The 24,149-nt window shown below is 43.6% G+C and overlaps 2 protein-coding genes across 3 annotated transcripts in view; one reads left to right on the top strand and one right to left on the bottom strand.

Annotated features, from left to right (window-relative positions):
- DIS3L (DIS3 like exosome 3'-5' exoribonuclease) overlaps positions 1-8,500 on the top strand; it is a 37,766-nt gene extending 29,266 nt beyond the window's left edge. For both annotated transcript variants that reach the window (XM_008058473.1, XM_021712560.1), the window contains 7 exons: positions 142-234; positions 1,757-2,290; positions 5,059-5,213; positions 5,313-5,491; positions 7,258-7,403; positions 7,777-7,951; positions 8,033-8,500. In XM_008058473.1, coding sequence (XP_008056664.1) covers positions 142-234; positions 1,757-2,290; positions 5,059-5,213; positions 5,313-5,491; positions 7,258-7,403; positions 7,777-7,951; positions 8,033-8,341 — 1,591 coding nt within the window. In that variant the 3' untranslated portion in view covers positions 8,342-8,500. The remainder of the gene's footprint in view (positions 1-141; positions 235-1,756; positions 2,291-5,058; positions 5,214-5,312; positions 5,492-7,257; positions 7,404-7,776; positions 7,952-8,032) is intronic.
- Positions 8,501-12,018: 3,518 nt separating this feature from the next.
- Positions 12,019-24,149, bottom strand: part of TIPIN (TIMELESS interacting protein) — an 18,039-nt gene continuing 5,908 nt past the window's right edge. The window contains exons 5-7 of the mRNA XM_008058471.2: positions 23,702-23,765; positions 15,251-15,457; positions 12,019-12,417 (exon numbers count right to left, since the gene is read on the bottom strand). Coding sequence (XP_008056662.1) covers positions 12,233-12,417; positions 15,251-15,457; positions 23,702-23,765 — 456 coding nt within the window. The 3' untranslated portion in view covers positions 12,019-12,232. The remainder of the gene's footprint in view (positions 12,418-15,250; positions 15,458-23,701; positions 23,766-24,149) is intronic.

Here is a 24,149-nt window from a genome sequence, read left to right as displayed (position 1 = left end):
AGGCAATCCACTCACCTCAGCCTCCCAAGACGCGGGATTACAGGCTGAGCCACCGAGCCTGGCTCATTTAACTCCCTTAGTCATGCAGTCAGCAGTCCTGCCTCTCACTCTGAAGGTTGTGTTGCCTTCTCTCATTCACAGGGCCACCACATACTACCTAGCTGACCGGCGCTATGATATGCTGCCCTCCGTGCTCAGCACTGACCTGTGCTCCCTCCTGGGTGGTGTTGACAGGTGGGTTTAGAGGTTTGTCTTGACGTTTTTTTGGCTCTTGCTGCTGCTGACCAGGCCCCTACTTCTTCCTCTGATGTGCTCCACTTACCCCCCTTCCCTTGTCCTCTCTGTCTTAACTCCACATATTGGGGCAGCTTAATCCCTCCAGTCCCCACATTTTCTCTCCACTGGCTGAAGTGTGTCTCCCTCTGTGCTGGCTTTTAGTTGAAGTCCAGGGACAAGTGCATGTCGCCTCGTGCTTGTGCACCCCCTGGTGGAAGTCGTTTTGCATGAGGATCATGAATTTGGGGAGTGTTTGTTTATTTGTTATAAAGTTTATGTTTATCTTTCAATAGGTAATAAAATCATACGGTCCCAAATGCATAGGTTCCAAAAGATATTTAATGAAATGCTCTTTCTCTGTCACCAACTCCTGTGTTTTTCTAGATATAATGTACATACCAACACACAAATATGGATATGTAATCTTCCTTTTTTATACAAATGGTGGCATTGCATAACTGCTCAGCATCTTAATTTTTTTTAACTTCGTGAGTCTTGGAGATCATTCCTAATTAATCATAGTTGCTTATCTATGGAAATTTGGAGAGTTTCCAGTCTTTTGCTATTATGAATGAGGCTGTACTGAATTACTTTGAACATAAGTCATTTCATATTTTCTAAAGTACAGTATCTGTGAAGGAGAAATTCCTAGAAATGGAATTTCTATGTCAAGGGTATGTGCATTTATGATAAGATCGATATAGTCAAGTTGTCCTCCTTCAAGTTGTACCAGTTATGCTCCCATCAGCAGGGAGTGAGGGTATTTATTTCCCTACAGCCTTGCCAACATGTTACATTTTTTTTCTTTGCCAGTTTGATACATGAAAATTGGTCTCTTAGAGTGGCTTGAATTTGCATTTTCTCTATTATCAGTGAAGTTAAACATTTTTGGTATGTTTAACCGTCACATATCCTTTTCTGTGAACTACTTTATGTTCTTTGCTTGTTTTTCTTTTGAGTTCATGATTTCTTACTAATTAATTTGTAAAAACTCTTAACATAATAGGAAAATTAGCTGTTTGTTTTTATGTGTTGCAAATGTATGTATTTTTACATGAAGTGGTTTGGTGGCAAAGTTACCAAGTGAACTTTCCCCTGATTAGCCCACCATCAAGATTGACATCACAGTTCAGTGTCATCTTGTAGGACTGGAAAGACTTTGCTCTAATTTGCTGAGGAGTTCAGATGCATTGACTCTGTCAGTGCCATGCTATTTTAATCAAAGTGGAGACCGTAAGGTAGGTTTGTAATATCACATGTGAACTCATTTTTCATATTTTTTCAGAACTCAGCAGCACCTAGTCTAACATTGTTGTTCTACTTTAAAATGTTTGATTTAGTGGTAGAGTGGCTGTCTTGAGAAATTGAACCAGAACTTGTAGCAGTTTCATTTTTTTAAGTTACAGTTTGGGTCAAGCTCTGCTTGCTTCAGAAATAGAATAACGGAATTGTGAATAACAAAATGTTGCTGGCATTGCAGGTATGCTGTCAGTGTCCTGTGGGAGCTGGATAAGACCTCCTATGAAATCAGAAGAGTATGGTATGGCAGGACCATCATCCGATCTGCGTACAAACTGTTCTACGAAGTGGCCCAGGAGCTTCTGGATGGAAACTTCAGTGTGGTGGAGGAGATTCCAGAGCTCAGGGCCCTGGATGAGGAGAGTCGTCGGACCAGACTGGAGGAGCTGGCATGGGCAGTGGGCAAGCTGACAGACATAGCCCGCCATGTCCGGGCCAAACGCAACCGTTGCGGTGCCCTGGAGCTGGAGGGAGTGGAGGTGCATATTCAGCTAGACGAGAAGAAGAACATCCATGACCTCATCCCCAAGCAGCCACTGGAGGTCCATGAGACGGTGGCGGAGTGCATGATCCTGGCCAACCACTGGGTGGCCAGGAAGATCTGGGAGAGCTTTCCCCACCAGGCTCTGCTGCGCCAGCACCCCCCTCCACACCAGGAGTTCTTCTCCGAGCTGCGGGAGTGCGCCAGAGCCAAGGGCTTCTTCATGGACACGCGGTATTCCTCTCTTAAAGGGCAGAGGCTGGGGGGAGAGCTGTACGTTTAGGTATCTTACGGCAGTTCTTAAAATGCGACAGCCAGGGCCAGGCTCGGTAGCTCAGCCTATAATCCCAGCACTTCAGGAGGCTGAGGTGAGTGGATTGCCTGAGCCTGTGGGTTCAAGACCCACCCGGGCAACTTGGTGAGACCTCATCTCTACAATAAATCAAAAATTAACCAGGCGTGGTAGCACATGCCTGTAGTTCCGGCTACTTGGAAGGCTGAGGCGGAAGGATCACGGAGCCCAGCAGGTCGAGGCTGCAGTGGCCGGGAGCGTGCCACTGCACTCCAGTCTGGGCAACAGAGTGAGACTCCAACTCAAAAACAAAACAAAACAAAACAAAAAAATGCGACAGCCAGAACCTTGACCAAAAATAGAAAACACTCTTCATTTTTGAGGAGACATTCTTCTCTCTTCATTATTTAGGCATAATTTCGACCCAGTACAACTTGTAATACAGAAGTAAAGAACCAGTTGCCCTTGATTTAATTTCATCTACCCCGTAGGCAAGTATCAAGAAGTAATTCTGTTAATTTCAATACTTTTTTTTTTAAAGAAAGCAGGACTTATTGAGAGGACAGAAAAGCTCCCACAGTGGGAGAGGACCCAAAGGGGTTGCCCAGTAATTTTTTTTTTTTAGTCAGAGCCTCACTCTGTCACCGGGCTGGAGTGTACTGGCATGCTCATGGCCACCACAGCCTTGACCTGCTGGATCCAGGCAATCCTGCTTCAGCCTTCCAATTAGCTGAAACTACAGGTGTGTGCTACCATGCCTGGCTAATTTTAATTTATTTTACAGATGAGGTCTCCATGATGCCCAGGCTGATCTGGAACCCATGGGCTCAGGCAGTCCTCTCGTATCTGCCTCTCAGAGTGCTGGGATTACAACACACCACCCAGCAATTTCAGTACTTTTTAATGCAGCAGCTGGGCACAGTGGTTTCAGCTACTTGGAAGGCTGAAGCAGAAGGATTGCCTGAGTCTAGCAGGTCAAGGCTGCGGTGGCCATGAGCATGCCAGTACACTCCAGCCTGGTGACAGAGCGAGCAGGAACTACAGGCTTGCGCTACCACGCCCCACTAGGTTTTGATCTATTGCAGAGACATGGTCTTGCCAAATTGCCCAGTTGGTCTTGAACCCGCAGGCTCAGGCAATCCACTCACCCCAGCCTCCCAAATTGCTGGGATTACAGGCTAAGCCACATAGCCCGGCCTATTTTTCATTTTTATTTCTGTAGAAACGGTCTTGCTATGTTGCCCAGGCTGGTCTCACACTCCTGGGTTCTAGCGATTCTCCTGCCTTGGCCTCAAAGTAAAGGAATTATAAGCCACAGAGACTTTTATTTTATTTTATTTTATTTTTTTGCTTCTGCCTTCAAGCAAGTGTTTTTTGGGTGGTGGTCACCAGTTGAGCTGCATGCATGCCAGACACACATGGCAAAGGCTTCAGATTTCCTCTTGATTAATTCTTACAACACTGAGGTGATGGTGGTATTATTCATATCTTACAGATGGGGAAGTTAAATCTAGAGAAATTAAGTAACTTGCATATAATTTAACAGTCAGGGCAGAACCAGGATCTGAATAGAATCTGTCTAATAATTGAAAGCTCCCGTGGTACCCCTGAACACATTGCTCTTTTGTTCCTCTTTGGTCCTGCCCGCCTTCCCCGTTCCTCTTAAGTAGCCACAATACAGAACTGAGTTCTATGTTGTATTATTAGTCTTGTTTTTAAGATATATTTCCTGGGGATTTAAAAATTGCTGTCTTGAGAATAAATAAATAGTTTCCTATCTCTTTTAAAAAGAACTAATGTAGGTTTATCTTATTTGTGCACCAAGTGCATTCTTTGACTTACGAAGGATGTCTAAGGTCACGCCTATAATCCCAGCTCTTTGGAGGTGGAGGCAGGAGAATTGCCTGAGCCCAAGGGTTCAAGACCAGCCTGGGCAACATGGCGAGACCTCATCTCTATAATAATAAATAAACCAGTAGTTCCAGTTACTTGGAAGGCTGAGGCAGAAGGATTGCCTGAGCCCAGCAGGTCGAGGCTGCAGTGGCTGTGAGCATGCCACTGCCTTCCAGCCTGGGCAACAGAGACTCTGACTCAAAAAAAAAAAAAGAGTGTTAGAAATTCAGTCCAGCTGGGCTCAGTGGCTCAGCCTGTAATCCCGCGCCTTGGGAGGCTGAGGTGAGTGGAATGCCTGAGTCCGCAAGTTCGAGACCCGCCTGGGCAACTTGGTGAGACCTCATTGCCACAAAAAAATCAAAAAATTAGCCGGGCGTGATAGCACGCGCCTGTAGTTCCAGCTACTTGGAAGGCTGAGGTGGAAGGATAGCCAGAGCCCAGCAGGTTGAGGCTGCGGTGGCCGGGAGCGGCCACTGCACTCCAGTCTGGGCGACAGAATGAGACTCCAACTCAAAAAAGAAAAAGAAATTCAATCCAAAGAGTGTTTGACTACCTACTGTGGCCAAGCACTGACTTAACACAGAATTAGTCAGCATGTCACTCTTTACTACCTAAGACATTTATTTAAATTCACTCTTGCTTTGTTTAAACCTTAAAGCAAACTAGATTTCTGTACCTGAAAAGAGTTGCTTGTCAAGTGTGTCCAAAATAAATATAACTACTGGCAGGTGAAGGTACTCAGCCTGGTAAGTGGTAGTACCACTCAGAGTGCTCACTTGTCTGTGAGTCACTAAAGGCCTTTCTGTTCTGTTGTCAGGTCCAACAAAACGCTGGCCGACTCCCTGGATAAAGCGAATGACCCTGGCGATCCCGTCGTGAACAGGCTGTTGCGCTCAATGGCCACGCAGGCCATGGCCAACGCGCTGTACTTCTCCACCGGGTCCTGTGCGGAGGAGGAGTTCCACCACTATGGTGCGAGTTAGCTTGTTCCCATATTGCTGTCAGTGTGAGCAAGTTGCTTAAAAACCATTTTTTTGTTGTTTATTTTGATCTTTTGGTTTCTTTTTGAAGGTCTTGCACTAGATAAATACACCCACTTTACTTCTCCAATAAGAAGATATTCAGATATCATAGTACACCGACTGTTACTGGCAGCTATTTCAAAAGATAAGAAAATGGAAATAAAGGAAAATTTGTTCAGCAACAAAGATCTTGAGGAATTATGCAGACATATCAACAACAGAAACCGAGTAAGAAGGAATTTAAAAATTATATTACCTATCATCTCTTGCTAAGAGAGTATCAGCTTTATTGTGTAGTAGAGTGAAGTATCATATATTCTATAAAATTATTCTAGCCACTGCTTTCCATATATTTACACATGTTTTGAGGTAATGTATGTGGTATGGGAGATATGACAGTAGATTAGATTTTTTTTTACCAAAAGATGAGAATGTAAAGGCTCAGGTAATGCATAAAGACATGAAGACAAGATCACCTACTCTGTAAGCACCTGAGACCACCCTTGTTACCATTTTCAGACAATGCTCACATTGGAGGACAAGGTAGAAGGATTGCTTGATGTGGGAATCTGAGACCAACCTGGGCAACGTAGTGAGACCTTATCTTTACACAAAATACAAAAATTAGCCAGGCGTGGTAGTGTGTGCCTATAGTCCCAGCCACTCAGGAGTCTGAGGTGGGAGAATCACCTGAGCCCTGATGAGGCTGTGGTGGGCCATGATCATGCCACTGCAGCCTGGGCAACACAGTAAGACCCTGACTCAAAAAATACACACACACATACAAACACACACACCCCACGTTGCTGTTGTAAATCTGCTTTCAGTTAACACACCTGTTGTGAAAACACAGGATGTTATATCATCATTTTAGAAGCTGCTTGGTGTTCTATTTTGTTCATGTTGTTACTATTAATAGTTGCTACCAGATTGTGCAGCATGAAAATAGACCATTGGGTGATGCAGAAAGTTAGAAACTGCCTAAATGTTTAATTTTCTGTGTCCAGTTTTCTAGTTTTCTGCTATGCAATATTGTAGCTACTAGCCACGTTGGCTGTTTAAATTTAACTAAAATTAGAAGTAGAAACTCAGTTCCTCAGCCACACTAGTCACACTTCATGTGTTGAGAAGCCAGTTGTGGTTTGAGGCTGCCTATAAGGCACCCCGATACAGAACATTTCCATCACTGTAGAAGGTGTTGGTGGGCAATGCTGCTATGAATACACATTACAGATTTCCTTTTTTTTTTTTTTTTTGAGTTGGAGTCTCACTCTGTCGCCCAGACTGGAGTGCAGTGGCCGCTCCCAGCCACCGCAGCCTCGACCTGCTGGGCTCCGGCGATCCTTCCGCCTCAGCCTTCCAAGTAGCTGGAACTACAGGTGCGCACTACCACGCCTGACTAATTTTATTTTTGATTTATTGTATAGATGAGGTCTCGCCAAGTTGCCCAGGCAGGTCTCGAACCCGCGGGCTCAGGCCATTCACTCACCTCAGCCTCTCAAAGCACGGGATTACAGGCTGAGCCACCGAGCCCAGCTCATTTACAGACTTCTAAGACTATCTATCACCTGCACACAGCCCTAGAAATGGAATTGCTGAGCCAAGAAGTGTACATGCATAAGACATGTCACTCAATTGTCTCCTCCACAGAAGGCTCCTCCAGCAGGATTTAGGAAGCACAAGCTGAAGAGAAGGGCAAGCCATGCAAGATACTTTCTGTACCTAAAATCAAAACTTGCCAATCTCTAATTTGATGAACTACTAATAGGTTTTATTTTTTAAGAGAATTCATTTTCTAAGACACAGTGAGGGGATAATACTAGATGGTTAGTTTCCTACAAAAAGTGACTTAACTCGCAATAGAAAATAACTTGTGTATTAACAGTTATATAGAGTCTAGTCTTGTGTAGTTGTTTCTGTGGGACTTGAATTTCCCATTCACTCTGGGAGCGTTGGGTATGCCTGTGGTAACACCATGGGCCATGCTCTTCCAGGCAGCACAGCGCGCTCAGAAGCAATCGACCGAGCTCTTCCAGTGCATGTACTTCCGAGACAGGGACCCCGAGGCCGAGGAGCGCTGCACATCCGACGGTGTGATCTATTCCATTAGAACCAACGGCGTACTCCTATTCCTACCAAGGTGTGTTCCAGCCCCAGCAGTGGTGCAAAAAGTCACAGATCAACTAGAGTGTAGAATACAACAGTACAGATGTGACTTATTAAAATATTTAGGCAGCTGTAAAGAGACCTTATGTGCATAATGTATAACTCAGCATATAAGTAGGAGACTGGGATATGTATACATGTCCTTCTCAATCAATCTTAGTCTTTTACTTTACTTTAATAAAACATTTGCATTTCCATCTGCTAAGGTGAGATAAAAATTTGGAGGTAGAGCATAGGAAAAGGGTTTTGTTTTTAATCTAGAGGAAAAACTGACATCCAAATGAGTATACAGGATCTGCATGCTAACAATATGTTATCTCTGGATTTCTATTCTGGCAATGATTTAGGTTTGGAATTAAAGGTGCTGCTTATCTAAAAAATAAAGATGGTTTAGTGATCTCATGTGGCCCAGATGGCCATTCTGAGTGGAAACCAGGATCCCTTCAGCGGTCTCAGAACAAAATCACCTCTACCACAACAGAAGGGGCGTCTGTCACATTCCACTTGTTTGACCATGTCACAGTAAGTCTCTATATATGTTATTATTTTCAAGGTAAAGAACAAAGACTGTGATTTAGTAAAGTGTGTTTCTCCTCTGTGTAGGTAAGAATATCTGTACAGGCCTCCCGCTGCCATTCAGATATAATCAGACTTGAGATCATAAGCAACAAACTGCACATGACACCAGGTGCAGAGCCCTTTCTTCAGAGTGCTCTCCTGCTGAAGAGTGACTTGGTGAAGGAAGTCACCAGATCCGTGGAGGAAGCTCAGCTTGCCCAGGAGGTCCCAAGAGACAGCATTCAGGAAGAGTATCAGGAATATCGCCAGACAAAGGGAAAAAGCCTGTATATGCTTCTAGAGGAGATCAGGGACCTGGCTCTCCTGGACGTTTCAAGCAGTTGTAGAATATGAACTACTCCATTAAAAGACCTTTGTCTTGTGTGACTATCTTTTCAAACTTAACATTTAACCAATCTTGTGTATTACTCAGTGCTCTAGTCAGTCAGAACTGGGTAGCTATTTCACAGACATGTAAAATGTTATCTGATTAAATAAAGTGAAAATAGGCCATTTAGGAAACTGATTTTTTGGTAGTGAGTACAAGGTCTGACAATTAAGTTCACAAACTCACCCTTAAACAGTGCTACATATCTCATTGCTGAGTATCACTACAGCCACCTTTGACGTACTCTCCTTGGGAAGCTATGCCCCAACACAAGCACTTAGTTCACCTCTCAAAGGAATTTTGGAACACTTTCTGGAACGGCCATCAGAGCAATTGTCATGAGAATGTCAGAGCTTGAATTAGAGCAACGAACAAACATTACATTTCTTGTTAAACTTGGACTGTGAAATCGGACACAGCCCAAGTTTATGGGAATAATGCCATGAAGAAAGCGGCAATGTAGAAAAGGATTACATGTTTTTCTGAGGGGAGAGAAAGCATCACTGAAGTGATCAGGACAGCTAGTAACAAGCAGAATGATGAAAACATTGCAAAAATTCATCGAATTGTGCATGAAAATCAGCAGCTGCGAGAAGCATAGCAGACCAGATAAACATCGACCGAGAAACAGGAAAATCTTAAAGCCTTGGCATGAGAAAGGTGTGTCCAAAAAAGGAGTTCTTGCATCACAATGCACCAGCTCACACAGTACTGTCTGTGAGGGAGCTTTTAGCCAGTAAACAAGTAACTGTAATCAGAACACCCTCCCTACTCACCTGATCTAGTCCCCCAATGAATTCTTTCTTTACCTAAAGATAAAGGAAATATTGGAAGACAGTTTGTTGATTCGGGACATCAAGGGTAGTACAATAGCACTGATGGCCATTCCCAAAAAAGAGCTCCAAAATTGCTTTGACAGGTGGACTGGGCACTGGCATTGGTGTATAGCTTCCCAAGGGGAATACTTTGAAGGTGACCATAGTGATATTCAGCAATAAGGTATGGAGCACGTTTTCTAGGATAAGTTCGCAAACTTAATTGTAAATTTAAAAACTTGTTTACTTTGTAAACAGTAGATGGTGGCTGTGCAAGGCAGGATGCTGGCCTTTTTTTTTTTTTGAGTTAGAGTCTCACCTTGGGAGGCTGAGGTTAGGGGATTACCTGAGCCCGCGGGTTCGAGACCCGCCCGGCAACTTGGCGAGACCTCATCTCTACAGTAAATAAAAAAATCAGCCGGGCGTGGTAGCACATGCCTGTAGTTCCAGCTACTCGGAAGGCTGAGGCGGAAGGATCGCCGGAGCCCAGCAGGTCAAGGCTGTGGTGGCCGGGAGCGGCCACTGCACTCCAGTCTGGGCGACAGAATGAGACTCCAACTCAAAAAAAAAAAAAAACATGTTACTTTGCAGCATACCCCCCACTGGGGAAGGCAGCTCTTCCTCCTCAATCACTGCTCTCTGACCCGGCTCAAGAGGGTGGCTGGAGGCTGAACATCCTCCTGAGATTGCTGTTTCTCCAGGCACTGGTCTCCATCTTCCAGCTGATTCCCACAGGCAGCAAATAAGCCACATCCTATCCTCTCCATGCAGGTGCCTCTGGGCCCATCAAATGGTAGTTCCCAGCAGGGGAACTGTTCCCCAAAGGTCCCTCCCCTGTACCCATCCCACATGTTCTTGTGCTCAACTTCCTGGCTTTTCAAGCAAACCGTGTTTGTCATTCCCTGTCCCCACCATGAGTCTGAAAGCCTGAAAAATGCTTTCCCCTCCTGGCCTTGTGGCTGGAATCCATTATAGTACCATCACCCTGCTCCTTCCCCAAGGGGAGAGAAGATGGGACTCTCTTTACAAACATGAACCCTGCTCACAGAGGGTAATCTTCCCAGTCTCCTTTTTTTTTTTTGAGTCGGAGTCTCACTCTGTCACCCAGACTGGAGTGCAGTGGCCACTCCTGGCCACTGCAGCCTTGACCTGCTGGGCTCTGGCGATCCTTCCACCTCAGCCTTCCAAGTAGCCGGAATTACAGGCGCGCGCCACTACGCCTGGCTAATTTTTTTTGATTTATTGTAGAGATGAGGTCTCACTAAATTGCCCAGGCGGGTCTCTAACCCGTGGGCTCAGGCAATCCACTCACCTCAGCCTCCCAAAGTGCGGGATTACAAACTGAGCCACCAAGCCCAGCCCCCAGTCTCCTTCTTTGTAAAAACTAGCTTTGCCTTTCCCACCCTCCATGGCAGTCTCCTGCCAAGAACCAGAACCAGACTTTGCAACTCCCCCTCCACCACAGGAGGAGCTCCAGTCAGGTCCTCACCTTCTGGCCCTAACGCTTCTATCTTCTAAGTCACCATTCCAAATCTCCCTTATTGCCTCAATCTTTATTTCTGTATCATTGCTGTACATATACTTCCCAATACTTGGAATCTCCTCCACCAAATACAAGCTCTTTCCTGTGAATTCTTTGCAGATGCTATGCTCCCCAGGATATTTGGCAAGTTTTTCTCCAACTAGTAAGGTACCAAAAAGTTTTCTTTGAACTTCCCTTAGCACCTATGAAAGCCAGGCAACATATGTCTTTCATGTGAGCTTTTTTTCCTTTTTTTTGAGTTGAAGTCTCACTCTGTTGCCCAGACTCGAGTGCAGTGGCCGCTCCCGGCCACTGCAGCCTTGACCTGCTGGGCTCCGGCGATCCTTCCGCCTCAGCCTTCCAAGTAGCTGGAACTACAGGCGCATGCTACCATCCCCGGCTAATTTTTTGATTTATTGTAGAGATGAGGTCTCACCAAGTTGGCCGGGCAGGTCTCGAACCCGCGGGCTCAGGCAATCCACTCACCTTAGCCTCCCAAGGCGCGGGATTACAGACTGAGCCACCAAGCCCAGCTTCATGTGAGCTTTTAAGTATTAAAGTGACTCAAGAAACACATAAAAACCTTACACAATTGCAAAAGTGTAAACTGCAGAAATAGCAATTACAAATGTTCATAATGCCTCTAGAAATAGTTTACAAGATAATTATTTTTACTACTTTTTAAAAATGTACATTAATATTCAATGGATATTTACTTTTATTTTCTTCAGACAGGGTTCCATTCTATTGCCCAGGCAAGAGTGCAGTAGCATGATCAGGGCTCATCACAGCCATGAACTCTTGGACTCAAGGGATTCTCCTGCCTCAGTCTCCCAAGTAGCTGGGACCACAAATGCACACTACCACAACCAGCTATTTTTTATAGTGATGGGGGTCTCACTTTATTGCCCAGGTCTCAAACTCCTGGTCTCAAGTGATCTTCCTAGCTCAGCCTCCAAAAGTGCTGGGATTACAGGCTGGAGTCACTGTGCCCAGTGATATTTACATCTTTTTTTTTTATTTTAAGTTGGAGTCTCACTCTATCATCCAGGCTAGAGTGCAGCGGCATACTCATGGCCACCACAGCCTCGACCTGCTGGGCTCAGGCGATTCTTCTGCTTCAGCCTTCCAAGTAGCTGGAACTATAGGCATACGCCACTACATCTGGCTAATTATCCTCCCCACCCCAATTATTTTGATGTATTGTAGAAACAAGGTCTTGCCAAGTTGCCCAGGCTGGTCTCGAACCTGTGGGCTCAGGCAATCCTCTCACGTCGGCCTCCCAAAGTGCTAGGATTATAGGCATAAGCCATTGCACCCAGCCTGCAATTCTTTTAAAATAGTTTTAGCAAACCTGGCTATCTGGTTTCCAAACCCACAGTGTTTTAAAAACAGCACATTTTAAGGCAGTTTTAGAAGTGAGAAGAAGATGCTACAGATAAACAGCCGTCAAAAGTGACACCACATGACACAAGGCATTTCTCGTAGTAGATGAACCACAAAGTTACTATTACACATTTTTAAAAAAAAGACTGGTCCATTCGTGTTTCCTCTGATTTTAACTCCTCCTCTTCACTTAATGTATTAGGAGCATCCCTATGTGGACTGTCTGGAGTGTCTCTCTCCAATCCCTCTGACTCCTCTTGATCCTCACCAGCATTAATTTCTCCAACTGCTGGTGCCCCAGGTGTGTTCGTTAACATGTCTGAAAGAGAATCACATCATCATTACTCACAGGCACCTGGTCCAATCTTACCTAAATGCAAATATCTTCAAAAGATTAGATGAGGGATGGGCTCGGTGGCTCAGCCTGTAATTCCAGCACTTTGGGAGGCCAATGTGAGTGGATTGCCTGAGCCTGTGGGTTCAAGACCAGCCTGGGCAACTTGGCAAGACCTCATATCTATAATAAACAAAAAATTAGCTGGGCGTGGTAGCGTGTGCCTGTAGTTCCAGCTACTTGGAAGGCTGAGGCAGAAGGATTGAAGAGCCCAGTAGGCTGATGCTGGGATGGCCATGAGCGTGCCACTGCACTCTAACCTGGGCAACAGAGATGCCAATGCAAATATATATATATATATATATCATATATGTATGCTATATATATGATATATATATATGCAGAAATGCAATTCATAATCACTTAGTTAATATTGTGATTGCTTTTTCTAAATAAACTATTTTTATACATGTGCAAATATCCATTTAAAATGTAAAAGAGGGCTGGGCTCGGTGGGTCAGCCTGCAATCCCAGCACTTTGGGAGGCCGAGACGAGTGGATTGCCTAAGCCCGCAGTTTGGGCAATTTGGTGAGACTTTGTCTCTACAATAAATAAAAAATTAGACAGGTGCAGTAGCACACGCCTGTGGTTCTGGCTACTTGGAAGGCTGTGGCAGATCAATGCTGGGGTAGCCATGAGCGTGCCTCTGCACTCCAGCCTGGGTGACAGATTGAGACTCCAACTCAAAAAATTAAAAATTTAAAAAAAAAAAAAAAAAGGTAATTGGGCTCAGTGGCTCAGCCTGTAATCCCACGCCTTGGGAGGCTGAGGTGAGTGGATTGCCTGAGCCCGCGGGTTAGAGACCCGCCCGGGCAACTTGGTGAGACCTCATCTCTGCAATAAGTCAAAAATTAGCTGGGCGTGGTAGCGCATGCCTGTAGTTCCAGCTACTTGGAAGGCTGAGGTGGAAGGATCGCTGGAGCCCAGCAGGTTGAGGCTGCGGTGGCCGGGAGCGGCCACTGCACTCCAGTCTGGGTGACAGAGTGAGACTCCAACTCAAAAAAAAAAGCAATGCAAAAGAGTACTGAATGGTATTAAACCCCTGAATCAGTCAAATTCTTATTCAAAATAAACATTACTATAAAGTTTTATATCAAAGTTATCTACAGTAAGAAACTAAGAAACTTATTTCTATTTAATCAAATTTTAAGTTGTATATTATAAATAGAAGGTGAGCCTTAAACACTGATGGATAAGTATACTTTGATAGTGATAGCAAGGAAGTCACCACCATCAACAACAGTTCTGTCTTCAAGTAATTTTTCACATGGAAAAAACATCAATCTATAAAGATAAATTCATTTTAACTGAAAAAAATCATGGTTATCTACACGCTTATTCTAGTTTTTTTGAAATAGTCTCCCTTTGTCTTCCAGGCTGGAGCGTAACAGCACAATCATAGTTCACTGCAGCCTTGAACCCCTGGGCTCAAGTGAACTTCTCACACTGGCCACCCACTGAAATTATAGGCATGAGCCACCATATCCTACTTATTCTGATTCTATTTTCCCATTTTGAAAAAAATATAAAAAACTGGATTGAAAAGTAAGAAAAAAATATGCAATCCTGCTTATTTCATTCAAAACCAACTTGAATTCTTTTAAAACAGAGTTTTAGCAAACCTGGCTATCTATGTTTTCAAAACAGCAAATTTTAAGGTGGTTTTAGAAGTGAGAAGGGAATGGTACAGATAAACAGTTGCCAAAAGTAACACCACAGGACACAAGGCATTTTAGAACCTATTCATGTCATACCAAAAACTGCTCTCAAATCTTTCATAGGTATAGAAAGGCATTTTATATGTTTGGGGAAGAAGCATCATAAATTTTCTGTAACTATGATCCTCATGATAATATTATGTTATATAAGTAAGAGTCAGGTAAGAATATATTTTTGAAACTTTTAAAATTAATCTACCTACCTACCTATCTTAGACTCAGAGTCCTACTCTGTCTATCTATCTTAGAGTCAGAGTCTCACTCGCCCAGGCTGAAGTGCAGTGGCATACTCATGGCCACTGCGCCCTCAACCTCCTGGGATCAGGTGATCCTTCTGCCTCAGTCTTCCAAGTAGCTGGAACTACAGGAATGTACCACCACATGTGGCTAATATTTTTTTTTTGAGTCAGTGTCTCTTGCCCAGGCTGGAGTGCAGTGGCATGCTCATGGCCACTACCTGCTGGGCTCAGGTGATCCTTCCTCCTCAGTCTTCCAAGTAGCTGGAAACACAGGCATGCGCCACCAAGCCCGACTAATTTTTTGACTCAGTGTGGAGACGAGGTCTCCCATGTTGCTCAGGCTGGTCTCGAACCTCTGAGCTCAGGCAACTCCTCCCAAAGTGCTGGGATTACAGCACTTTGAGCCATAGCTCCTGGCTAATTTTTGGATTACAGAGACGAGTCTCGCTAAGGTTGTCCAGGATTGCTCAGGCAATCTTCTCACCTCTGCTTCCCAAAGTGCTGGGATTACAGAAACGAGCCACCGTGCCTGCCTTAAAATCAATTTTAAATGATTAAAATAAAAATTGTAAGAGGTACTCAGCTATCTAGTAAATCATCTTCACCTCATTTATTCTGGGGATTCCAAATAACACATATACACATTCTCTCACTCCATCTTCTTTTCATATATATAAATGTAACATCATACTTTTCTATTCCCAGAAATATTTTCTTTCAGCGGACAGTAGAAAAGTTAAAAATTGTAACATGCCATTGATATGTTAATGGTAGCACATAACACCAAGTATAAACTTTACCATTTCCTAGGGACTGACTACTACTCAGTAGCTTTGCCTGCCGTCTTTCCAAGGCCAGCTGTCTATTTCTGTCAATCCGTTGTTGCTGCTCTTCTGTTAGGCTTCTACTTGACTCAGAAGCAAACTTCTCACTTTCAGGTGAGTCTGTAGAAAAGGGATCTAACACAGCAGCAGTTACATCATGGCCACTGTTTTCACCTACTTCATCTGCAGTAGAAAAGAAAAAGCCAGTACATTTACAGTGTTAGCCCAGTTAGACAAAGTGCTAATGCAACTTTTAACTGAAAAACAGTTTAAAGTGGCAAGACCTGGAAAAACAATTTGTGAAGTTATTACAATGTTGTGAATACATGATTGACTGAAGTAAGTAAAAGAACTTATATATACATCACTTTAAAGAGGCATGTTAACTCAATTGGAAATACTATTAAAAAATATGGCTGGGCTCAGTGGCTCAGCCTGTAATCCCGCACCTTGGGAGGCTGAGGTGAGTGGATTGCCTGAGCCTGCGGATTCGAGACCCACCTGGGCAGCGAGACCTCATCTCTACAATAAATCAAAAAATCAGCCGGGCGTGGTAGTACATGCCTGTAATTCCGGCTACTTGGAAGGCTGAGGCAGAAGGATCGCCGGAGCCCAGCAGGTCGAGGCTGCAGTGGCTGGGAGCGGCCACTGCACTCCAGTCTGGGCGACAGAGTGAGACTCCAACTCAAAAAAAAAAAAAATGTGTGAGGTTGGGTGCAACAGCTCATGCCTATAATCCCAGCACTTAAAAGGCTGAGGCAGCATGATTGCTTGAGCCTAGGAGTTCGAGACCAGCCTAGGCAACAGTGAAACAGTTTCTTAAAAAAAAAGGAAAAAAGTAGTTCTTAGTTATGATTAGAAATATTTTATGCTTTTAGCTAATAAAAGCCTGGAGCAGTGGCTCATGCCTGTAATCCCAGCACTGTGGGAAGCAGAGGCAAGAGGACTGGCTGAGCCTATGGGTTAAAGACCAGCCTGGGCAACATGGCAAGACCTCACCTCTACAATAAATAAATAAAATTAGCTGGATGTGGTGGTATCCGCCTATAGTTCTAGTTACTTGGAAGGCTGAGGTGGAAGGGTTGCCTGAGTCCAGCAGGTTGAGGCTGTGTTTGCTGTGAGCATGTCACTGCACTCTAGCCTGGACGATAAAGTGAGACTCTGACATATATACATACATACGTACATAAATTAAAGGCCATTTCCTTGCTATGGTGTGGCCATGTCCTCTTTAAGCTATGGCCAGGCCATGTTTCCTAGCTTTGGTCCCTTCTCCTACCCTGGGAGGTGAATCTCCTCTTTCTCTCTCACATTTACTATCTAAATAAACTAATTTTCTAATGTAAAAAAATAAAACAAGCCGGGTTCGGTGGCTCAGCCTGAAATCCCGCGCCTTTGGGAGGCTGAGGTGAGTGGATTGCCTGAGCCCACGGGTTCGAGACCCGCCTGAGCAACTTGACGAGACCTCATCTCTACAATAAATCAAAAAATCAGCCGGGTGTGGTAGCGCATACCTGTAGTTCCAGCTACTTGGAAGGCTGAGGCGTAAGGATCGCCGGAGCCCAGCAGGTCGAGGCTGCAGTGGCCGGGAGCGGCCACTGCATCGCAGTCTGGGCAACAGAGTGAGACTCCAACTCAAAAAAATGAAATAAAATAAAATAAAATAAACCTTAAAAAAATGAAGAGCTAGGTTGGCTTGGTGGCTCAGCCTGTAATCCTAGCACTTAGGGAGGCCGAGGCGAGTGGATTGCCTGAGCCCGTGGGTTCAAGACCCACCCGGGCAACTTGACGAGACCTCGTCTCTACAATAAATCAAAATTAGCTGGGCATGGTAGCACATGCCTGTAGTTCCGGCTACTTGGAAGGGTGAGGTGGAAGGATTATCGGAGCCCAGCAGGGTGAGGCTGCGGTGGCCGGGAGCATGCCACTGCACTCCAGTCTGGGTGACAGAACGAGACTCCAACTCAAGAAAAAAAAAGCTTAAAGAACTCAAACCATATTCTTATCCTACATTACCAACATATTTTATTTGTTTATTTAGTTGGAATAAAAAAATCTCGATATTGCCCCAGCTGGAGTACAGTGGAACACTCACAGCCACCACAGCCTCGAACTGCTGCCCGACTAATTTTTTGATTTATTGTAGAGACAAGATCTCATCAAGTTTCCAGGCTGGTCTCAAAGTCTTGGGCTCAGGCAATCCTCTCACCTCGGCCTCCCAAAGTGCTGGGATTACAGGCATGAGCTACCATACCTAGCTAGCCATTATCTTTTACTGGGCAAAATACAGACACACATGAAAAAAAAGAAATTTAGAAATCTGTGAACACATTTCCAAGTTAATTATTTAAAAAACTCAATGCTCCCTACAGTATTAGTGTCAATAAACTCAAAGCCCTGTACACCACTTATCTCAAAGTAAGATGCTCCAAAAAGATCCACCATGGTACGTAAAGTAAATATTAGATCTTCCATTTATATTAAAGAACTGAGAAAAATTAAGTTTACTAACATATTTAAAATAAGAACTGACAGTGATGATCTATCACTTGTGCATGTGACAGAGCTCCTAACCTGCATGCAGAAGGGTAGAGGGATGGGGTCCTCATTCGTTTTTTAAATGTCTCAGCATACTGTGACATTTCTGTTTCTGACTGCCCAGTCAAGGAACCTGACAGATATCTTGTCTTAACCAAACAACCTCAACAAAAAGTACAGTGGTAGCTTTAAAAGATTGTGAAAAATTAACAAAGTGCCTACAGATAGAATAGAAAGAGGCAAGAAAAGATGAAAATGGAAGAACCGAGACTTCACCTTCTCCCTACATCATACATATCACGGGATTAAAGAAAGATAAATGCAGGCTGAGCACACTGGCTCACTCTTGTAATCCCAGCACTTTGGGAGGTGGAGGCAAGGGGACTGCCTGAGCAGTCCTGAGCACTGTTTGAGAACAGCCTGGGAAACTAACTTGGCAAGACTTTGTTTTTACAATAAATCAAAATAATTAGCAGGGTGTGGTGGCACACGCCTGTGATCCCAGCAACTTGGGAGGCTGATGTGGATGAATCACTTGAGCCCAGCAGGTCGAGGCAGTAGTAGCTGTGAGCGTGCCACTGTATTCTAGCATGGTTGACAGAGTGAGACTACCACTCAAAAAAAAAAAAAAAAAAAAAAAGATAAATACCACCAAATCTAACAAGTCAGAAAATTCAGATCATCATTTGAAATATGAATTTATATATACTATCTTTGTCCTTTGTATATATTGTACCTTGAGATATTAGCTAATTATAGTAAAAGACTATCACAATTAGCAAAACATTTAAAACATGAAGACAAACTTACAGTTATTTCCATGAGATTTAAAAGTCATATTTGTGCTCTACATATTCTCAGTGAAAAAAAATTAGAAAAAAATTTTAAATCCTATTCAGTCCTTTACAATCAAACACTCTAGAGTTACTTCCTTGATAGTCAAAGATCAATGGTCTTAGGGAGCCTTGCTAGAATAGAATCAGCACTGGTGCTTCCTGCAGGCAGGGCAGCATTGGCAAACGCCATGTTCTCAGCAGCCAATGGAAGAACATGGTTTACTAGCCAGCAGGAGGCGGGCACAAGCCACGCAGCCTCTGACCCAGAGCCTGGCACCTACCCATCTACCCTAGTCACACAATTGTACTTTCGTTTAATAGAGATTTTATTACCACCTAGGCCATCATACTTTTCCTGTTAGTACTCTGAGCTCTTTTGCAACAAAAGACCAATCACCCCCACACCAAAATCAGGAGCTCTGCTAGACAAGTTCTCTGTGACAAGTTCTCTGGTTTTTTCAGAAGCTGCCATTGGGTTCCCATACAATATCAATGATTTAAAAAATATATTGTTTTTCATGTATGTGTGTGTGTGTGTATATTTAAAAGACTATTTTTTATACTGTGAATTTGCAGAAGATACATTTTTTTTACTTCTGTCAGTATACAGTATATACAATGTGTGTGCTTGTGATGCTTTTCTTTATAAATGTCAAAAAAAAAAAAAACCACAAAAAGTCACTTTTCCTTACTGATATGGAAAAAAAAATGTAGTAAGAAAATAACAAAATGCACTCCTGCCAGAAAATACTGATAGAGTACACTGCTAAAGAAGTTAACAAGTATTAGAGTCACTTATAAAATACATGGGGCTTCTGATACGTTTCGCTTTACAGGACTTACAGAGTTCTGAACCAATAATAATGAAAAACACAAAGAACTGTTTTTTGTGTTAGCCATGAAAAGAAAGATATCTTCAATAGTAAATGACTTTTTTTTTTGAATTGGAGTCTCACTCTGTCACCCAGGCTAGGGTGTAGTGGCACAATCATGGCTACTGTAGCTTCAGCCTGCTGGGCTCAGGCGATCCTTCCACCTCAGTCTTCCAAGTAGCTGAGATTACAGGCACGCACCACCATGCCCAGCTAATTTTTTTATTTATGTAGAGGCGAGTTCTCGCCACGTTGCCCAGGCTGGTCTTAAACTCCTGGGCTCAGGCAATCCTCTTGATTCAGTCTCCCAAACCTCGCCTGGCCAGCTTCTTTAATATAAACAATGTTTTTTAGAAGAAGCAGCTTGTTCCTTTGACTAGGATAATATTTTGAAAAATTAGAAACTATAAAAGAAATTCATTCACTGAAACATTTATAGGCAAGTGATCATGGCAAAGAAGCTAAAGTCAGAAATAGTCAATGTGGTATCATTGTGGTACACACAAACTAAAAGATAATAATTAAAGAAAAATAAGTATAATGAAAAAAGAAATCAGGACAGGTACAGCAGCTCATGCCTAACACTTCGGGAGGCCAAGGTGGCAGGATCCCTTGAGCCCAGGAGTTTGAGGTTGCAGTAAACTATAATGGCGCCACCACACTCCAGCATGGGTGACAGAGAGAGAGCCTCTATCTCTTTTAAAAAAAGAGAGAGAAAATAAATCATAGGGCAATCAGGAATGGTGGACAGCAGGGATGCAATTTTAACAGGGAAAATTGGGAAAATCAGGGAAGAGACGTCACTGAGTTGACACGCGAAGACAGTTTAAAGAGGATAAGACAGTCATGCAGATTTGAAAGGGGGAGGAGGACAGTGTTCCAGGAAGTGTCAGAGTGCAAAAGGCTTAGGATAGAAATGTGCCCGGAATGTTCAAGAAACAGGCGGGAAGCAAGCTTGGTAGAAGCAGTGTGAGAGGAGAACAGTGAAAGACAATCAGAAGCTAGGGGAATGGGGTAGGGATGCAAGGGCAAACCCCAGAGGGCCAGCAGGTCCCATAAGGGGCCACCACAAAGCTCTGAGCAGGAGTGGCATGACTCACATCTGGAAAAATATAGAAAAGTAACAACTGATTCGTCTGCAAGACAAACAAGTGATTATGTATCTTTGTAAGAGAAAAAACAAGATTTGAAAAAAAAATTAACCTATAACCATACCTTCAAATCACTGTATCAAGAAGTGTTAGCCCAAGATTTTAATTTTTTAAAAATAACAGAGCCGGGCATGGTGGCTCACACCTGTAGTCCCAGCACTATGGGAGACGGAGGTGAGAGGATTGCTTGAGCCCACAGGTTAGAGACCAGCCTGGGTAACATGGCGAGACCTTGTCTCTACAATAAATCAAAAAATTAGCCAGGTATGGTGGCGCACGCCTGTGATTCCAGTTATTTAGAAGGCTGAGGCTGAAGAATTGCCTTAGCCCAGCAAGTTGAGGCTACAGTAGTCATGAGTATGTCACTATACTACAGCCTGGGTGACAGAGTGACACTCCTACTCAAAAAAATAAAAAATAAAAATAACAGTCAGGGTCTTGTTCTGTCCCCCTAACTATGCTAGTTCTCCTGAGTAGCTGGGGCTACACGCACACGCCACCCCATTCCCCCCACCCCCTACCCCACTATGTTTTTGTTTGGTACTGTGTTACCCAGGCTGGTCTCAAGCAATCTTCCCATGTCAGCCTCCTAAGAAACTGGCGTTACAGGTGTGAGTCACTATGCCTGGCCCAAGATTTTTGAAAAAAAATTTTCAGGGCTGGGCATGGTGACTCACAACTGTAATCTCAGCACTTTGGGAGGCCAAGGTAAAAGGATTACCTGAGCCCAGGGTTTGAGACCAGCCTGGGAAACTTGGCAAGATCTCACCTCTACAATAAATCAAAAAACTAGCCAGGCGTGGTGGCGTGTGCCTGTAGTTCCAGCTACTTGGAAGGCTGAGGTGGAAGGATTGTCTGGGCCCAGCAGGTCGAGGCTGCAGTGGCTGTGAGTGTGCCACTGCACTCCAGCCTGGATGAAAGTGAGACTCCAACACAAAAAAAATCACATTGTATTTTTGATGAGAACAAAAATGTACATATCAGTACATGTATTTAATAAATAAATAAGACAGTCATCTTTACTTTTGTGCTACCTGATCAAAAAGGGCCAGGCACAGTGGCTCAGCCTGTAATCCCAGCACTTTGGGAGGCCAAGGCAAGAGGTTTGCCTGGGCCTTGGGGTTTGAGACCAGCCTGGGGAATCTGGTGAGACCTCATCTCTACAATAAATCACAAAAACTCACCAGGCATGGTGGCATGCGTCTATAGTTTCAGCTACCTAGAAGGCTGAGGCAGAAGGATCACTAAGCCTAGCAGGTCGAGGCTGCAGTGGCTGTCAGCCTGGGCGACAAGAGTGAGACTCCAATTCTTAAAAAAAAAAAAAGGTTTGGAGGGTCTGGTGCTGTCAGTCCATGAAGAAGCCTGATCTTACTGCTCTTTTATCCCTGAGCCTTCATCACACAGCGGCAGCTCAGAAAGTAGTCCAGTGGCACATACTGTGGAATCAGTACTTTGCAAGCTCATTCCTTTACATGTGCCCAATTCTATGCCAACAGTACATACCGTATCTTACCAGCAAATGTACATCTTGGATTATTTAAATTATGCTCCTTCACATTTTTAAAGGAAATGTCTAAATAACTTTGGGTTTTCTATACCAAGCTTGTATTTTCTGCCATACCTATTAAAAGTTAAAAAACAAAAACAAATATGTGTATGGAGCCATCGCACAGAAAATCTGATAACTATACAGACCCTGTCGGCAGGAACCATGTGTTTTGATATGTGTGACTGTCTATGGTTGCATTGTACGACTAACAGATGCAATCAATACCAGGAACAGTCACATAGATCTTACTAAAAGTCATATATCCATCATCTGTCCTTTAAGTTAACCTTTCATCATCAAACTATTCTAATCTCCCAAGACATTTTCTAGTTTATACACACACACACACACACACACACACACACACACACACACACATTATATCTTGATATATATATTTACTAACAAGCACTATAAAGGATCAATGGGTCACCAGAATTTTCAAAAGCTCATATTCTATGGCCAAATACACAGAGGGTGCCAAAAAAAATACACATTTTAAAAAAGGAAAAAACTGTATTAAAATTGTAATACTCTATACCAATAACAAAAGATAAATACAAGTCACGTTTGACTTCTGCAATTACACATTGCTACCTTTAATTCAACTTCGAAAAGTGATACATAAATAAAATCTCTTAAAATGTGTATACCTTTTTTTAACGTCCCCAGTATTTTTGCAACATCTCTACAGGCAGTGCAGCCATATCTTTAAGAAACAAATCTCGTTGCTTTTTTTTGATGTGGAATCTCACTCTGTGGCCCACACTGGAGTGCGGTGACACACTTACAGCTACCGCAGCCTCAACCTGCTGGGCTCAAGCAATCCTTCTGCCTCAGTCTTCCAAGTAGCTGGAACTACAGGTGCGTGCCACTATGCCAGACTAATTTTTTGATTTAGTGTAGAGATGAAGTCTCACCAAGTTGCCCAGGCTGGTCTCAAGTCCTTGGGCTCAGGCAATTCTCTTGCTTCAGTCTCCCAAATTGCTAAGAAACAAATTTCTTTTTTTTTTTTTGAGTTGGAGTCTCACTGTCACCCAGACTGGAGTGCAGTGGCCGCTCCCAGCCACCGCAGCCTCGACCTGCTGGGCTCCGGCAATCCTTCCGCCTCAAGTCTTCCAAGTAGCTGGAACTACAGGCGCATGCTACCACGCCCAGCTAATTTTTTTTTATTTATTGTAGAGATGAGGTCTCACCAACTTGCCCAGGCGGGTCTTGAACCCGTGGGCTCAGGCAATCCACTCACCTCAGCCTCCCAAAGCTCTGGGATTACAGGTTGAGCCACCGAGCTCGGCTAGAAACAAATTTCATACATAACATTCTGTATATACCAGGGCATTTAACTCATTCCTATGTATTGTACTTAACTGTACTTTAATTATACACAAAATATAGACAAAGGATCCAGTTCTGTAACACTGCCACCCTAACTCAATCCAAAAGGCAAAATTGTTATAAAGTACATAAACCTACATTCTTACCGTTATTGCTAACAAAATCTTCATGTAAAATAGGGAGATCAAGTCGAATTCGTTTTAAACAGGTCTGAAAATAGAAAGATATTTTTACATTTTCACCAATTATGTTGGGGGAGAGAATGATAATTTATTCAATCCTTAGTTTCAAAAGAGTTGTTCTTCAAATAACTACTATTTTTTTTAACAACTACTATTAATCTTCCCTCTCGGCTCATGCCTATAATCCCAGCACTTTGAGAGGTGGAGGCAAGAGGACTGCCTAAACCCCGGGCTTCAAGACCAGCCTGGGAAATTTGGCAAAACGAGGGTGTGGCAGTGTGCATCTGTGATTCCAGCTTCTTAAAACGCTGAGGCAAAAGGATGGCCTAAGCCCAGCAGGTCGAGGCTGCAGTGGCCTGAGTGTGCCACTGCACTCCAGCCTGGGTGACAGAGTGAAACTCTGACTCAAAAA

The sequence above is a fragment of the Carlito syrichta genome, unplaced genomic scaffold, assembly GCF_000164805.1.
Source record: "Carlito syrichta isolate Samal-C Ts95f unplaced genomic scaffold, Tarsius_syrichta-2.0.1 Scaffold303358, whole genome shotgun sequence".
Taxonomy (NCBI): domain Eukaryota; kingdom Metazoa; phylum Chordata; class Mammalia; order Primates; family Tarsiidae; genus Carlito; species Carlito syrichta.
Note: the sequence above shows the minus strand (reverse complement) of the source record. Positions and strands in the feature narration are given on the sequence as shown.